The sequence below is a fragment of the Ochotona curzoniae genome, unplaced genomic scaffold (genome assembly GCF_017591425.1).
Source record: "Ochotona curzoniae isolate NIBS_2020 unplaced genomic scaffold, NIBS_Ocur_1.0 contig_2599, whole genome shotgun sequence".
Classification (NCBI taxonomy): Eukaryota; Metazoa; Chordata; class Mammalia; order Lagomorpha; family Ochotonidae; genus Ochotona; species Ochotona curzoniae.
In genome coordinates, this window is record NW_024465520.1 from 10,129,043 (window position 1) to 10,148,510 (window position 19,468).

Below are 19,468 nucleotides of genomic sequence, written 5' to 3' on the forward strand. Positions count from 1 at the left end.
AGGATAAAAGGAACATACATGACAAATAGATGTGAGATATAAAAATTCATGGAAATGCATTTTATAAAAATGTGTACACTTATTTTTTTGCATCAGGACAAACTTACATGTTGATTCTATTTTCCCATAAATACCTCATGTTGGAGTTGCCAAAACCTTCAATAAAACTGGCAAGCCAATCATCATGCAATAAAAGGATCATGCACCATCAGAAAGTGTGATTCCGTCCTTGAATGCAAAGTTCAACATATACTAATCAATTAAGGCAATATGCAACATTATCAAACCAAGGATAAAAAAATGACATGAGCCTCTAAACAACGCAGCAAAAGCATTTGCTAAAATTCAATACCACCAAATGTTTAAAAAATGTCACTGAAGCAGAAAAGGAAAAAAAAAACTCTCAAATTTTATGAGACAATGGACAAACATTCCATAACTAACATCATACTCACTAGAGAGGAACTTTGAAAAAAAAACTCCCTGTAAACTCAGGAAGAAGTCATCACTTCTATCCAGTATGGTACTAGAGGTTCTGATTAGACCAACCAGGCAAGAAAGAGAAATGAAGACACATAGGTCAGAGAGAAGTTAGACTGTCACTGTTTGCAGGGACAGCATATTATATGTAAAAAAAACAAATAAAACACAACTCTAAAGACTATATGAAATCCTGTTAGCATTAGTAACTAACTTCAGGCATATATAAGCTATCAACACACAGAATCTTTCTGCATAGTAACAGTGAAGTATCTGAAAAAGAAGTTAGGAGAACTACCCATTTACAATACCATCAAAAAGAATAATATTCTAAGGAAACACATAACTAGGTGAAAGACTTATATACACAACTAGATAGAATGAGCAGGTAAAGTGATGCTGTGTTCATGCATTGAAAAACTGCATTGTTAAAATGTCCCAATTACCCAACGCAATACACAGATTCAATGCAATCTCTATTAAAAATCCCAATGACATGTTTTTACAGAATTCAGTAATGCAATTCTAAGATTCATATGGACTCACACAGGAACTTGATAACTAAAGCAATCTTGAAAAAGAAAAAAAAAACCATATAGGCATCATACCTTGATTCCAAAACATACTGAACATCTGTCATAAATTTAACTGTCCAGTACTGATACAGAGTCTGATGAAAACTAACTGAACGAAACAGGGAATCCGGAGATAAAGATACATACTGTTAAACAATCTTTGGGAAAGGAACCGATAAAACAAAATGGAGAAATGATAGACTTTTCAAAGAATGGTTTTGGGAAAATTGGATATCTACGTGAAAAGAACATAATTGGATTCTCATTCAAAGTAAGAATGTGTAACTTAATATAAATCTTAAAACTATAAAACTGCTAGAACAATATATAAAGTTTAAAGAGCTTTATTAGTTAGAGCTTAGCGACAAATTCATAGCAACAATACCAGAGACAGCGAAGCAACAACTGAGAAGGGGAGTCACATCAGAAAACAAAAAACAAACAAAAAAAACCCTTCTATTTGAAAACTAGTCTCTGATACAACAGTCACTTTTATCACTGAAAGGACAATGCACTATTGTAATCAAATGGGAAAAAACCATTGGTGCAGGTGTGGAATGTAGAGGGCGGAAGGGGAAATGCCAGTGCCTAAGGAATTGTATCACGACAAGAAAAAAATCTATGTCTGTGGTGTTTAACTTTTATCCTACTCATTAATGTATTGTAATGCTGACTAACTTTGATATAATCATTTGGGACTACAGAATGGCTATGATTACACCATTTTGGTATAACAAAGTACCACAGTATACTGTGAGAATCAAGTGGTCATGGATTGGAACATTTCACAAAAAAAGGTTTTACAAATATTTGTAAATTGAGCCCACACAGTGGCCTAGCAGCTAAAGTCCTCGCCTTGAATGCACTGCGGATCTCATATGGTTGCCGATTCTAATCCTGGCGGCCCTGCTACCCATCTAGCTCCCTGCCTGTGGCCTGGGAGAACAGTCAAGGATGACCCGAAGCCTTGGGATCCTGCATCTGTATGGGAGGCCCTGAAGAGCTCCTGGCTCCTGGCAGTATCCATTGTGGTCACTTGGGGAGTGAATCATTGGAAGGAAGATCTTCCTCTCTGTCTCTCCTTCTCTCTGTATATCTGACTTTGCAATAAAAATAAGTAAATCTTTAAAAAAAAGTTGTAAATTATGTTATAATCACTAATTCAGTAAAATTTAAAATAATCATATATAAGCATTTAACATGTACAAACACGTATACCCACACACAAACAATTGTTAAACATTTAGCACTACAATACTAGAATGCTGATGTGAGATAAATTCATTTTTCTATTAAAGTAGAAGAAAATATCTTTTCTACCTAGAGAAGGGGGCGATTAGGCAGTAACTATGAAAAGTGTTTTCCTACATTTTTAAGACACTTAAAAACAATTAAAAAATGCTTAAAGCAAAATTAAAATGTTTCTCTTTTGGTCCAGGTTTGCTTTAAAATTTTAAAAGGGAAGAATCTTAACTCTGAAATAAAGAATTGACTGAAGAAAAATTGCTTTATGGAGTTAGTGAATAGATTTCACCTGCCTTTGATACTTTTCTTATTTTTTATAGTCATTTATACAAAGCCAAAAGTAGATGCGTTAGAACGTTGTATCTATTTGTATTTGAATTACAATCTTTGTTGTTTTACAGTGTATACAAACAAGGACAGGAAGCTCTGAGTAAACACATCATTGTAAAGTCATTGGGAAGAGGTAAGATGATTACTAGAATTAAAATTTGACTGTAATGGCAAGCTCAAGAGTCCATCAATTTCCATATGTACTCTTGGATTGCATGTAATTAAAAATGGCCATGATTCATCCCATTAATGCAGGCACTGACTCAAAGAAGCGTGTCATTTCTTCAGAGATGCTTGTGATAATTACAACCTAAATGAGTGGCATTTGAAGAAAGACCGGATCAGATCAACCAAGACCAGTTTCCACAATTTGCTCAGATCCAAATACGTAATGATGTCTCATCCTGATCATAGGGCTGAATGTGATGTCAATCAAAAGGAGGAGGAGGAACAGTTTACTTCGGGGGTGCGGGGGGGAAGGTGTCTTTTTCCTTATTTCTTTATGGTGCTGTGTCAGGACTGGTCGTTGGGACTGTTATTTAAAACACCATTGAATGCTAGAGCTAGTCCTCTGAGATTCTTATTTAATTAGTCTTATTCATGTCAGGTAGGTTTAATGTCCAGCTAAGGACGAAATCTACAGGTTGCATTTAGTCACCACTCAGTGTAATAAGTATCACTTTTAACTTTCGACTAGTTTTGCAATCATTCCGGATCCTATGCTGAACCTAAAGTTCTCTTGGAAGTTAAGTCTCCACATTGGAATTAAAATCTCCTGAGTGTTCAAGAGTTACTGGCAGGTTTTCTCTCCCAGAAGTTTATGGTTAATTTACTCAGTCAGAGAATCCCTGAAGGTGTGGCATGACTTATGTCTGTGGCGCTGTTACTAGAAAATCCTTCATGCGACATTCAGTTTTCTGACTTTTCTTTATCAGAGATGAAAAGTAACTCTATTGCTACCTCTGCTCTTGCTCTTGAATTACACAGTTGTTTTCATGGATATCCATTCATTTATCAAGAGCGTACTTAACACACTGCATAAACATGTATCTTAAAGTTTTCCTGATCATCTTCCATATAATTATTGTTTATATTCTTACGTAGTGGTTGTTTTGCTATCACAGTATTAAATACTCAGAGCAACCTCATGATCTTAGTGAAGATCAGAGGGGTTATGTCATGTGCCTCATTGACAGTTCGTGGGATACTCAAGATTGTGTCGATGGGTAACTTACGAGGCAGGTCCTGGTAGCCCCTTAAATATTCCTCACTGGTGCTTTTAAAACCGTTTCTTTATACACAGTCTCTAGTGGAAGCTGGTGAGTTGCCCATGCAAATCTTTTAAAGAAAAGTCCTCTAAACAAATCTTGTATAAGATTGTCAGTCTGACGCTCTTTCTATGTAGCAGTCTGGAGCCTCTTCGGCTGGTGCAGCACTACTGAGTTGGGTGACAACACTTCTGAGTCACGCCTCTGCACCACAAGTTGTATGGAGCCACCTCTCTGGATCATACAATTAGGCTATATGCAATTGACAGGAGTTTTATAGCTAAACTTGAAATACTTGATGGATATGTAAAGTCAAAATCAGTATATTTTGATTTTGCATCTGAGATATCAACCTTCTTTTTTTCCATTATTGTATTGTAGAAATGAAGGAGTAGTATTCTAATTTTTGCATCTTTTCGTGGATATATTATCACTAAATCCCATTTGTTTTTAGATTCAATGAATTATCTTGTACTCTGGGAGTCCTTTCCTGTTTCCTTAGCATACCCTTTATTTGCTAATATCTATTTGCTTTTCTCTTTAGCTAGTGAGTTAATTTCATGAGAACTGAGGTGGTATATATTTTGTCAATACCAAAGCCAGCATAATACCTATCAATTAGTGTATATTCATTGAGTGGTGGATCAATTAAGAGATAAATAAAACTATAGTGTCAAACATGGTATTTGGCATGCATTATCTTATCTAGACTCTGCTATAACTAATCTCTTATTTCCATGTGTCACAGGTGAGGATAATGTTATCAGAGTGATGAGTAAGTCTGCCTCTTTGCAAAGCCCAAGTTCTACCACACAGTATCCTGTACCAGACTAGTCACTACTGGAATGAAAACGCATCACACTCTGTGATCAGGACAAAGAATAATGAACCACATTTGGTCCAGAGTAAATGTTTGTTCTAAAAATCAGTGGATGTTGTGAAAATAATACACTAAAATATTGCAAAGTTTTTAAACTACTTCACAAGATGAGAAACGTGTTTGAGCTCTGTTTTATCAGTATGGTTGCATGATTCATGGCAGATGACAGCTGACTTTAGCGTGTTTCAAAGGACAAGATGCAAAACTGAAATGCTTCCTTTCTAAATCTTATAACCGAAATTGGTAGTTACCATAAATTGGTAATAATTGTTAGGTAATAGTATTAATTTCTGGTAGATTTAGTACTTTTCTGGCTTTTTAGTCACACTGCACTGGTTTCAAATTTATAGATCATAACTTGTGATACAGAGGAAAAAGCTTTTGAAAATGTATATTTACGAGAGTGGAGAGTCCGTGTTTGCTCAGAGGCAAGCCAGTGTTTTCGGATGATTCTCCTCAAAGGAACATTCAACCACCAAGAAGCCTTTACCTCGCCCTGCTGACAGTGTCTTCTCACAGACTACCGCAGGCAAGAAGGAATTGTTCATTAGAATATAATTCTGAACAAAACAGGGGAAATGATTGACAAATGTGTGAAGAAGTGCATATCCAAGAAGGAAAATGAGTATTCCTAGAATATATGCTATCCTAAACTGAAACAATAAGCAGGAGAGACCAGGTACCTTTAAACTGCCAGAGGCTTTTTTTTTCTTTTTTGCTCTAGCACAGTGAGGTGGATACAAAAACGGGTACAAGTGTCAAGAAGACAACTATGGATGGATGTAGAATTTTAAAAATTACCCTTTTAAGGTCAAGGAAGTCCAGAGTAGGTCAAGTTAGGCTTACAGGAAATCTTTGAAAGAAAATCTTCATTGCTGAAGATGGAAACTTTTATGTTCAGAAGAATAAGATGAAAAACCGCTTGTACAAATACTAAAGGCAACATAAAATGAGTTCAGAAACATGATTCTGAAGCTCAGATCAAATGTTTAAAGAAAGGTGCAAGTCCACAGCTTGTAGCCAATGTCAACTCAAGAAACAGCTCAGAGAAAGCCGACATTCTCCTCTCCTAAGAGCTCCCTATGAACTTTGTGAGCTAAAATTGAAGGCACCGAGAAAACACTTGTGAGAGTAACCGAATCTCAGTGTAAATCAAGAAATAATAAGACGCCATTGCTGCTGCAAGAGTGTCAGATTTCTGTCTCGAACAATCACTATGAAGACTTAGTGTCAACACATGGTCCCAGCTGATGGCCTAGAAGCAAATGGGAAATTAAACAGCAGAAATGTTCAAATACTTAAAATTTCGAGATGGGAGGAAGTGAATTCAACAAACTAGATAAATAATATTTACATGCATTCCTAGAATTTTTAGGAGGATGAAAGGACAGTTTCACAGCCAAGAAGAAGCAGGTACAGGGCCAGGACATGCCATGAATTCCGACTGGTTCCTTGCTTCCTTGCTGGACTTCTCACCCACTGCTGTCTGAAAGAGCATTGTTTCTATCCAGTCGTTCTTTCCTCCCTGAGGTGGAGCTATTTGCTTAAAAGTCCACATCCCACACTTGCAAATGTGGAGAGCTTGCATCTTTATATCCACAGCACTTCTGTGTAAATGTTTATTAAATTAATTGATAGCAGGCAAAAAAAAATGCATTAGAAACTTTCATAATAACGTTTCCGTGAAGCATATCATAATAACCTCATGATGTCCTTGTGAACAAGAGGAAGGGAAAACATATTGATTTGGAGGAGATTGAAATGTTCATAAGCATCAGAACAAGAATGCTTAACGCATTTTGAAATAAAGCCGAATGAATGAGAACATTTCTTTTCAGTAGTAAGCACCAGGCAACGAGAGAGCATATTTCCACCACTGCTTTACTCCTAAAATGCCCGTAAAAGCTGGGGTTGGAATAAGGCTAAAGTCAGGAGCTAGAAACACAATACAGGTATTCACGAAACATTTTTAACCAACAATTTATACAAAAACAGGATGAATAGTTAACTATTTCGTGGATAACACAAATTTGGGGATAATAATGGAGAAGTCGCATGTTAGCATTAACTTGTGGAAAATATTTTGCATTCCACTAGGAAAGGCTATTAAAAGTTACAGACATATCAGGTAAATGGAGCAAGATGATGTTTAATAGAGTCTCAATCAATAGACAACAAATACACAAAATGGGGAGATTTTTTGGCTAATCATCAGTAAGAAAAAAAATATGTCAGAGAGTGTTAGCATGTATTAGACAAATTAAGAAATGCCAGTAGATATGGTGGCCAAATAAATGAATCCTATCTTAAAGTGACTAATCTCATAGAATTATATTATACAAGAAGAAAAAACAATTTGAATAATCTGTTTGATTCTGAATTTTATGTAATTAAAAGGGCCATGGACTAGCATAAGTGAATTTATCATGAAGGAAGTTCAGAAAAGCAATGATATTTGGTTAGCATAGATGTGAGTTAGGCAAATCACATTTCCTCCACAGCAAGTTAACGAAAGAGGAACAGAATGGTTTTGGGCAAGGAAGGACAAGATGAGAAGTCTTGGTAGAAAATGCTCACTAGAGTCATCGAAGAATATTTCACGTAATCATTTTTAACTTTAAAATTGTGACTGTGATACACATTCTAGTGAGAATTAAGCATAACATGTAGTGAAGGACAGTTTTTTTGGTTTGTTTTGTTTGTTTTTTGGGGGGGAGGGGTCTGGACATTTGGAGTGGTGATTGTCATTGGCTGTGGAACCCACATTCAGGTTGAGAATGAGTTCTGAGAGTTCCAGTTCCGCCAGCTGTGATTTAGCTCTTTGCTGATGAGCACCCTGCAAGGAAGCAGGTAATGGCTGGAGAGCTTGGGTCCCCACCACCTGTATGGAAGACCCACCGCAAGATCAGTGCTACTAGACTCAGCTTGCCTCGTTACTGCTTGTTGCAAGCACTTAGGGTGTGAAACAACAGATGGAAGACTCTCTCTCTCTATTTCTCTGTCTCCATCTATCTCTCTGTCTCTGTGCTGTTCAAATACATAAAACAATAAATAGACATTAAAGCAGCTTATTTGCTATCTAGAATGAGAGAGCACATGGCCAGCACTCCCCGGGCCTCCACACGTTTTTTCATACTCATGCTACTCTGTCTTTCTAAAGGCAAACACTGCTCCGACTTTTATGACAATCACTTCACAGTGTTTTAATTTGCATATATAATGTAATTGTGCCTGCTTTCAAGCTATTAAATACAGTCCTAGCATATCATCTTATTTTGCTTTTTTTAAAATTGCGTTTGTAAGAACTTGTTCACTTTCTGTGCAGCTGTTTCATCACTAAATAGCAATAAGCAGAGACAGAGTTAGAGGTACTTTATACTTAAATGACTTGTGTTCTTTACAGGAAATCCACGGACATTTTGTTTTTGTTAATCCTATAACACATATGTTCAGGTGAATGTATGACAGCTCTCCACTCGGCCTTTGATGAGATCGAGACAAGCAAGGTACCTGCATGCCTTATTGATGTCTTAGAATTTCTATGCATGATATTCTGTTGGGAAAAAAAAAAAAAACAAACAATTCATTCAGTATTAGGCTTGTTCCTGACTGTTTGTACTATTAAAGACTGTTCCCACAAGGATAAACATGTTTGAGCAGCTAAGTGAGATAAACAGAATTGCAAAGAGAAATGTTCTATATTTATGCTGCTCAACATATCAATTGATCGGCTCACTTGGCTATTGAGTCCTTGAGTTGTGGCTAGTGAAGCTTATGGAATACATTTTGTATTTTGTATTTAACAACCTCTTAAGTTAATTTACATTTAAATAACAGATGACTTGTGGTACGGTTTTGGATGCTGCAACTCTAGGATATATGATCAATAATGCCACTGCAGAAGCTTGAAGCATGTATATATTGAACTTTGGGGGGCATTGCTTAACTCTTTCTGAGTGGCCTCCACAATTTATTACACTATCAGTTTATATAAAAGCTCCTGGTTTTGTATATGTTACTCTTGAAATTACTGAGTCGATCTCCCATTTGTAGTTTTCGCTGATATTTCCTAATTATTAATGATGTGATTTGCAAATGATTGTTTGGGTTTTCCTTATAACAAGTGTTGGTTTAATATCTTTTGCATGTTCTGTTGGGTTTCTGTTGTTTTCATGTAAATATTAGTGCTGTTAAAAATCATGTATTCTAGGCATGAATATTCTGATGATTATATATAACAAATATGTACCCCTGAAGAGTTTTGGAAAAGATTAATATTGAAATATTACTCCAGATCAACTAGGTAAAGTCTCTGTGGATAATACTGGAGCATTTTAAAGACTTCCCTGATATAAATCTTCCCAAGTGAGTGGAGTAGGTTTTAACTCAGTGTATGAAAGGACTTGTTAACCAGTGAAACTATGTATCTAAAGAAATACGTGGAAGTGAATATGTGAAATGTTTCTGGGGTCAGATGGCTCAGGTTTGCTTCTAGACTGTATGCTTAACTTCCCTGGTCTCCACGTTTTCACCTGTAAAAGTAGGTGACACATAGAATCTTCGTGAATGCTATTATAAGCAATTATATGCAAAGTGCTTGGAGCCACATATGAATTACAGTAAATGCTCAGCAAGTATTAATAATCATTATCAAAATCATAAATGTTCGAATTAGCTAATTCATGAAGTAGTGAGAGCCAGGCACTTTCTTAAAGAGGAAATTTAACCCTGGTAAGAACACACTAAAGCACCTGGAGACATTCTGAACTGTAGCAGTGCCCAACCTCCACCCTGCTCACTAATCAGAATCTCTGAAAGTGGAGCTTGAGTTTAAGGACTTTTCAAGTTCAGCAAATTGGGCTGCTGTTTTGAAATTAAGTGCTGCTTGGGACAACCAGATTGTATCTTGAAAGTTCTTTTTCTTCTAACCTCAAACTTTTACTCCAAACATCTATTCCTCAAACTTACAAAATCAGAATAATGGCATCTCTACAAATGGGGTCATTCTGTAGAATAAATGAGATGACATAAGTTATTTGGCACATCAAAAGTGAACCTTCCCTCTCCCAAACTCATACGTATAAGTTTGTGTTCTCATCCTCTTTTGACTTTATCAGGAGTGTGGCAAACACTGTGACTTAAGTACCTGTGCCGTTTCTATTGGTGAAAGAATAGGTTGTGGAAGACATTTAAATGATATACACAGTATTGGATGGTTTAAAAAAAAAGAGAGAGAGAACTTCAGAAATCTAAGATCAGGAACAAGGCAAAAATGGTAATATCTACTATTCAACAATTCAATGCATTGCATCTTTAATACCCATGAATAATAACCAGTTGGTTAACATTCAAAATATTATCAATACAATCAGACAAAAAGGAATTAAATAATGACAAAATAATCATTGCGTGACAAACTAAAATTTCTGTTTACATTTGATATGATATACTAGAAATGTCTGATAAGTGATTTAATTTAAACAATAGAATGATTCAGAAAGGTAGCAAACAATATTAGCAGACAGAAATAAAAATCATTAATTGATAAAACAAAACACAATGGTAGATATATCTCACAATATGAACAATAAAGACTGTTTGGAAATAAATTTAATAATAAAAGCATATAAAATTTGTAGAAAGAAAGCTTTAAAGCTTTCAAGGAAAAGGTGCAAGAGTAGATTAAATGAAGACATCCTCGTCCCTGAACAGCACAATTTGACACTACAGAGATGTCAGCTCTTGAGTTAGTTTGGAAGTTTAACACACTCCCAATGAAACTTTATTAGGAGCCAGGCCAGCTGAAATTAATTTTAATATGATAAAAACAACAGGAATGGTGAGAAAAATGGCGGGAAAGGAAAACATACAGACGCCAGCTCTACCAAATGATAAAACTCATTGTTATATCTAATTGAAACAATGATATAACACATATGAATGTAATTTAGGAAGAGATAGATCTATGCTATTATGGAAATGTTAAATAAAAAGATAGTATCTTGATTCACTGGTATGAAATAAACCTGCGCTGATAGACTTTTAAATAAATGATGTTTTAATAAGGATGATAACCTGTTTCAACAGAGAAAATTATATCCATATTTTACAACAAACAAAAGTAAACTCTAAATTTAGATCTTGAGATGCAAATAATTAAATCATACACATACTAGAAGAAAACATAAGTGGATTCCATTTGAATTTATCTTTTAACTAGCACTCAAAATTTACGTGCCATTAAAGAAAATGTTAACTTTTTATGAGCAAGAAAAATGATATATAGGAAAAATACCATTAACAAAATCAAAAGATAACTAACTAACCAGAAAACACATGTTTGCAACGCATAAAATGGAGAGAGAGCACTAAAATCCAAAGTATGCAATAACTTAAAATTGGAGTGAAGAGGGAAATTCTGATAAAGCAGCCAGTTCATAAAACAGAAAAATTATAAAAGTATCCATTAAACATATGAACATGATTGAAACCCACTTATCACTAGGAAATTATAATTTTGAGCAATCCTGAAGTATCCTCTCTTTCCTCCAAGAATTGCAAAACTTTAAAAGTTTGCATACATAGTATGCCAATATATCTTCTCACTGAAAAGATGGGGAAAAGGATTCTTTATCATATGTTGCTGTGGGGCGTACAAAATGTTACGATACTTCTACAGAAGAATTAAAGCATTCCTAATAAAACTAGTTACCTGCTGACCCAGAAACACTAATTCTAGGAATTTATCCTGAAAGTATACTATCAAGAACATCAAAGTACTCATGTGCAGAGTTATATAACGAATATTATTCTTTGTTATAAGATTTCAGAAATAGCCTATACAGTTGTTGGGCTACTTTATAATAAGGATGATCTTTATGACTTGATCTAGAGTTGAGTTCTAGGATGTAATGTTAGGTGAAAAAAACAAAGTACAAAAATGTGTCTATCTGTAAAAATAAAAAAACAAAACTAGGGTATGTAAATGATCTACCTCTATTTGTCCACTTGCACAAACATAGGAAGTTTAAGCCAAGACATATATGAAAGTATGCTTACAGAAGGTATGTGGGAACGGGGACCAGGGAAGAAGAAATGAAGGAGGAAAGTTTATCTTTTTATACAGCTCTGATGATTGAAATACTGGCAGTAGTTCACATATAGAAACAGAAAGAATGAAAGTGACAAAGAATGTGAGATAAAATGAAAACATAACACCAAATGGGGAAGATGAAGAACTAACAAGTAATTTCAGAAGACTATGTTTTGTTTTTGATTGAAAGCTAACTTGCTAAAAGATTAAGAAAATAAGTAAATATATTAAGAAAATAAGTAAATATATTTATGAATAGTAAGAGCTGATTTTCTCACTGTCAGAAACAGAAACCACAAGTAGGAAAAGAGGCTTACGTGAACTCTGTGGTAGTTAATTGCAATCAGAGTAATTAGTATCAACTTATGGCTTTAAATTATTTACACGAAGAGATTGACATAGAAATATAGCTGGATACATGCAAATACCTATGTATAATTTCCGTCTCTCTTCAGAGATAGGGTTTAGGGGTAAGACACTCCAGCAGCAATGAGCACATCTAGCAGCTAGACTCTTGGTTTTTGATGACTAATTTTCAATTAAAGTGATCACAGTTCCCTAAAAAATTTATTAGGTTTGGGATGAATGACGAAAAATTCAACAAAAATCTTATCTTGTGCTGCCAAAACTCAAGGAAATGCTAATGATTACGTATCGAATAGGGACAGGAAGCAACATCAATGAACTCCCAAGGACAAAATAATGCATAAAAAAACAAAACAAAACAAAAATATAGGACAAATATAGCCACAAAATATAATGACAGCATAGCTTTTAACCTATAAATGACAATAAATCTAAGTTCATGCTGACATAATTAAAAATATAGGAACAGCTAGTTTTTCCTTATAATAATAATAAGGAATAATTGAAAGAATAAGCTAACACCACATAAACTCTTGCAGTCAGGATTCAATAGGGAAGGCTGAAATTTATGGATAGGATTTTGGTGTGAGATGCAATATTTGAATAATATTGAAACTTATTTCCACCAGATAGACATAGTTATCAGAAGAAGTCTGAAAGATAGCCCCTTTACAAAGTGATCACAGTTTTTATAATCACTACAGGATGTAAAAACCTCAGGCAACCCTCGATATGACACGCGAGAAAGGACAAAAGCCCGTATTTTGTGTTCTAAAAGCGCAGAACCTCAGTGTGATAAACAGAAAACAGAAAGATATTCCAACCACAGAACCAATTTTGAGGCCGCAGTCCTCAAAAATGACTCGGTCATTTAAGGCAAAGAAGAACTGAGGCTCTGGTACACACTGGAAATGCCTCAGGAAATGTAACAATAACTGTAATATTTGCTCAAGGGGGTGGATTCCGGACCAGAAATAGAGCACTAGTAAGACAACTGGCAAAACCAAGTCGATGGGTCATTGATTTATTTGCTGAAATCTGATTTATTTTTATGCTAACATCATTGGAGAGTCTGATAAGGCATGTGTGTACTGGGATTCTCTGTACTATTTGTGCAACTGAATAGCTTAGCTACAATTAATTCACTTTCAATTATTTTTAAAATATAGTGACTTTCTAGTAACTTGAACTCAACTAGCAGTAACTATTCAGTAGGGAAATATGGATGGGATGCAAGCCATACCTACAAAGTATCAATGTGAAGCTTTTATATCTTCATTAGCCATGAATGCTAAGAGAAGTCTTAGCTAAGAGGATGCATTGCAGAATTCCACACATGATTTGATCGAATAATGCTAACACGCATGGATTTAGAGAAAGAGACCAGTCAGCTCACTAAAATAAATAATCCTCACATTCTGTGAGGGTCACAGATGCATTATGAAGTGTACACATTAGTTTAGAATGAAACTCTTAGCTTCAACTTCCAAGACTTCAAATATTTGAAAAGAAATTTGCATGCATGGATGAATTTTCAGCATACACTCGATAACCATCTAAACTACCAGGTAGTGACAGAACGGCCTTCAACAATTTAAATAAGGTGAAAACACAGTGCTAATCAGAGAAAAGAAGATTTCATAACAATGTGTACAGCAGGGTCTATTTTCATTAAGAGTGAAAACGTCTCACATAACCTAACATTTGATATGACAAAATGGAAGCAGTGTTTCAGTCTGGGTGGTTGCCATTATCTGCTTTTTTTCTTGCTTTGCTTATTGTCCATTCCAAAATTTTCTATAATAATTATATATTACTTTAATAATCATGAAAATATTGTCATTTTTAAAAGAAAGTAATGTGAAAAATTAGGTTTCTGAATAGTGAGTAATGAACTAACCACTTCAAATAAATGGATGTAGTCAAAAATAAAATTTCAGTGCTCTAGTCATTTGTGTGAGAATGACTGGAGGCTCCAAATAGGAGGTGGTAAGTGGATTTTTCCACTGTGGTCATTTCCATTCAAAATGTCAAAAATTACTCAGAGATAAGTTTAGGCATTTGCAGTTAATGTCGTAGGAACGCAAACACCCTTTGGAATAGTTTAAAAAGGGAATGCATACTTTTTTGTTAGGAAAAGGACAGAATGCGTGTCCTGGGATATTCTAGTCCTATTTTTCTCTATGGGACATATATTAACTAGAGGTAGCTTTTGCTCTACTCTCTAAATTTAAAACCTTTCTCTAGTGACTTTAGTCAAAAAAGTGTTTCTTCTATTTTAATATAAATATTAACCACCTGGGGAATTTAACTCTGTAGGCCAGAGGCAGGACTTTCGTTTTGCACAGGAATCAACTGGGAGTTTATCAGCAATGTAGAATCTTGGGCCTCTCCTGTACCCCTATACCAACTGACAATTTATATTTTAATATAACTGCCATTATATGTGCATGCACATTGAAATTTGAGGTCTATGCAAATTAAAGAATTAAGAGCATTCTAAACAACTGTTTATTGCGGCTATCGAACTCTGTTAGTGAAAGAAACAATCTTTGATTCGGAAGTTGATTTTCAGATGAGTTTTAAATCAGTTCTGGTCTACTTTATCTTTCTTATTTCTATGCTTATATTTATAGTCACCTGCTTTTACTAACTTTTGACACACTTAGCTTTTACGATCTACATGAATTTGATATTGTACTCCTTGAACATATAAAACTACTTGAACTTATAAAACCTGGCATATGAGTCTATTAGCTTCTGACAAATTTGATGCTATTGCTGATGTATGTACACAAGTTTGCATATATGTTCATCCGAATAAATTTAAGCCACAAAACCTGATATGATATTATAATATAGAATAAATTACAATATAATGCATATATAATATACAATCTTACATGTTTTACAAACATTGGTTTTGAAATAGCATACTTGGCTGTTGCTCATCTGCTATTCTTAATTTCCTTAAAAAGACCCAAGATTCCTTCTCACGCCCCACCCCCTTTTAAGTGATTCTCTAGCAAATTCACACTCTACCCTGTCTTGAGCGCCATTTAAGAATTGCTACAGAATGATTCAATTTATATTTTACTAGTGCAGAGAAGGCCCTTTCATCTATTAAGTGCCATGATAACAGAGTGTATTTAGCTGGCACAAGAAGAGCATATCTTCATTTCTTATTTACTTTAATAAATGAGTCAGGTTTTAGAACTCTAAAAAGGAAACGGAAGCTGAATAATTGTAAGAGCTAAGTAGTAAAAGAAGAAAATAGTATGACTACTCACCCATAAAATCACTAAATTATCTTATAAGTCCAGTTATTTTTATTCATTGTTGAAAAATTGGGGTGGTTAGGAAATCATGTGGCCCACTTCAAAAACTTCCCAATTGAAAAACAGACATTTCTGATGATTCCTTATGTATTTTTAAATTATAAGCCACTTAGAATTCTACTAGAGTTCAAGAAAAAAAAAAAAAACAATATTGTGTGGCCAAGTAACATTACATTTCAATCTACAAGCACCTTTAACTCATAAATTTATGGCTACTAAAACCACTATCATTTGTAGATATCTCAACCTTGATTTTACATTATTATTATCACAGCTTTCACTTGGATAAACTGATAATACATTTAATAACATAAGCTCCAATAAAGAAGTGAAGCAAAGTAATTTTAAAAAATAATGGACAGCTTGCTTAAAACAGTTTTAAAAAATTCCTGTACAGTTTTAATTTAATACAACTGAAATAAAATCTACTCTTTTCAAAAGCCTGAGAAGAAACACATGGTTCAAGGTGGTCTGCTGAGGTATGAGATTTTTCACTGGGCTTAAATGAAAGCATAGCCATAAAAAAAAAAAAATGAGGAAGAGTTCGAAAGGGTACAGGCTGTATCTACTGCTGTTCAATGTACTGCTATGTAACATGTCTGTGTTAACGTTGTTCTCAAGGCAAAAGAAGGCAGTTGGAAAAAAGAAACAGTAAAATCAAAGTGTCCCATAAATCAGCAAGAACTCCTACTGTAGAGTGGGGTAGGACTTAAAATCTGTCTTGGTTCTTAGCAAAAGTTCTCATAAACTTTTGAGCCCTAATTGCAGTTTGTTGCTATTTAAATTGTATAAAATAGCCCGACTGAAGGAACTTCATACCAATATCAGTTCATAGTTTCAGGCTTTGCTAATATTGCTTGGAAGCTTATGGTTGTATGTCAGTTCATTTCAATTGGTCTTTAGAGATAGGAAGGTTTGCATTTCCTGAATACTTTATTTTCTAATTTATTCTAAGTCATCATTTTTCATGGCCATCATTTTGTATAAGTCTCTTGAATTATTTGCTCATTATGTATGTTAAGTGTTAATATTTAATAAGTAGATCGTTATAGGAGAAAGATATCTCAATATTTAATACTTTTCATGTGATATTCTTTATGTAATGGACATTGTAGGTGAATTGTACTTCATCGTTCTCCTAGGACAGTGCAGTTCTGTGTTAGCAGTGTGCACTGCTTTTACATCCCTACGTATAGATAACTGTATTTCCTAAACTTCCACCAAGACTTTAACTTTTAAAATTTGTATTTATTTATTTATTTAAAAGGCAGATAGATGTGCTCCCACACACAAATGCCTATGTGGACACACACACACACAAAGAGAAGGAGAGAGGCCGTGAGGGAGAGAGGGAAAGAAGGATTATCAAGTGAGAAAAAATAGAGGACCCCTCCTGCTGGTTTATTCTCCAAATGCTTACAATGGATGGGGCTGGAAGTGAACCCAGGACTGGGACTGCCATATAGATTATGGTGACAGAATTACCTGAATCATCACAAATCACCTTTCAGAGTCTGCATCGTCAGGAAGATGGAATTAGGAGCTGGAGCTGGGAATAAAGCCCAGATGTTTCGACATGGCTCACCAGGATATATTCTGAAATAAATCTTATTTTCCTTTGCTGGATTCCTGAGAGAAACTGGTTCTTTTAGAAGTGATCGGGAAGCAAACAGTATAGCTCAAAGGACCACAGCCCTCATTTCTAGTTACATGACTATTTACCTGTACATAAAGAGGAACATATCTCTTCAGCATATGTGATATACTTTTAGCACAGTGGGGGAAAATCTACAATTCAATCCGTTTAGCTTAGTTAGCTAACTCACAAGCAAAAATTCTGAGAGTCTAGTCTTGATTTAAATAGATGAAGTTAAAATAAAATGCATACCCTTCTCAAAACCTCTCAGTTGACTTATAATTCTAAATATGTCTACATTTTAAATGCAAATGTAAAAGTATTTTTTTTAATTTAAGAAGTCCCTCAAACTACAACTTAAAATAATGTTATTGAAGCTGAGGCAAGTGGTTAACCTTTGATTTGATTGAACAAAGATATACAATGTATAATCATTTTAGTCCCATAATTTTAATGTCACTTTTAGTTTTACAGGAAGGACAACCTTTACTGTACCTGACGAGGTGTTCTTTCTGATTTGCTCCTACACCACTCCCAATCTGAAAGATCTGGTTTCTGATTCTCTTCATGAGACAGCCTTCTCTCTGGCGCTTCAAAAAAGGCAGTTTCTTCATAGTTAATAACACTTTCCCTTTTGTCAGAAAATAGACTCCTTTCTTTGTCCGAATCCTGTTTGATCTCTGTAACGTCGGTATTTGTGCATTTGTTAATGCCCTTTAGTGCAGAGCTGTCCAGACAAGGTGTGGTGCTGATTTCAACTTTTATGGTATTGAAGATAGTACGGTTGTCTCTTTGAGAGTCTTTTGTAGTTTCACAATCATAGTTCATCAAATTGTGATAGGATACAGAATTTTCATCATCCTCGTAGTAATCTTCATGAGCTATTTTATAAATTCCATAACTTTGTTGGAATGATAGATTGAATTCAAAGCCTTTCCTCCTGGCTGAGTAAAAATGACAAAAAACCCATGGTTAGTAAAGTGTAAATAAACAGTAGTTGGGTACATACTATGAATATATAGGAATTACAACTTATTCTTATGAGTTAAAACTACCTATCTTTGGTTCTTTTCACGTATGCAAAGCACTTCTTTAAATTCAAATCCTCATTGGTTTCCACTTAATTTTCCTTAATTGACCAATACAGGACTCAAAATAGATACTATCTTTAAAACTTTCTCTATCTTTAACACAGTTTTACATAACAAAAATTTCATTGTAAATTAGAAAACTGTTGAGGCTGACTCTGTGGCAATGCAGGTAAACCTGTTCCCTGAGCACTGGTTGGAATCCTGCTGCCCCACTTCCCATCCAGCTCTCTGCTTGTGGCCTGGGAAAGCAATGGAGGATGGGCCAAGTCTTTGGGACTCTGCATCCTTATGGGAAACCTGGGAGAAGCTCCTGGCTTCGGATCAGCTCAGCTCCAGCCATCGCAGCCATATGCAAGGTGAACAAGCGGATGGAACATTTTTTCTATCTCTCTGTAACTTTTTCAAATAAATAAATAGATAGGTTTTAAAAGAAAATAAGGGCCAGGCTCCTTCACCTGGGGTGCCTGCATTGCATATGGACACTAACTTCTCCCATTTGATCCAGCTTTCCACTAACATCCTGAGAGGACAATGGAGGACGGGGGCCTCAGAACCCTGTACCCAAGTCAGATTCACAGAAGAATCTCCTGACTTCCAGCTCTGGCCATTGCCTCATTTTGGGTAGTGAACCAGCAGACGGAAGATCTCTCTCTGTGTCTTTTCCTCCATTTGTCTGTAAATTTGACTTTCAAGTAAAAATCCATAAATATCAATCTTATCAAATAAAATGAACCAGAAAATGCTAAAATAGACTTAGTTTTAGACTTTTGAGTCTATCTGCTGTTTTGTACACTATTTTTGAAATAACATATTGTTTTACGCCTCTTTTAAACCTGTTAACATCATTATGTCTATAAGTGTATACATTACAATTAAACCTGCTGTCACACAGCTTTTCTTTCTTTCCTGAATCTTATGTTTTTTTTTTATTGTTTTATGATACAGTTATGATACTGGCATTTCCCTCACCTCCCTAAGTTCCCTCTCTCCCCTCTGTTTTTTTCCTTCCAGTCCTACAATGGGTGTCTTTGGTGAACTTTTGTAAGTCCATCATGCTGCCACTGAAGTGTCTCCCAAAACAATATAGTTACAATCAGTCATTTTTGTTGTGAGTCTGTCCTTGTACTGCTTGCATGGGAACTCACTGGGAATAATAGGTAAAAATG

At 35.1% G+C, this 19,468-nt stretch overlaps 1 protein-coding gene across 1 annotated transcript in view; it reads right to left on the reverse strand.

The window, feature by feature from the left end:
* Positions 1 to 19,468, reverse strand: part of GPR149 (G protein-coupled receptor 149) — a 45,239-nt gene that overhangs the window by 19,317 nt on the left and 6,454 nt on the right. The window contains exon 3 of the mRNA XM_040974928.1: positions 17,707 to 18,151. Coding sequence (XP_040830862.1) covers positions 17,707 to 18,151 — 445 coding nt within the window. The remainder of the gene's footprint in view (positions 1 to 17,706; positions 18,152 to 19,468) is intronic.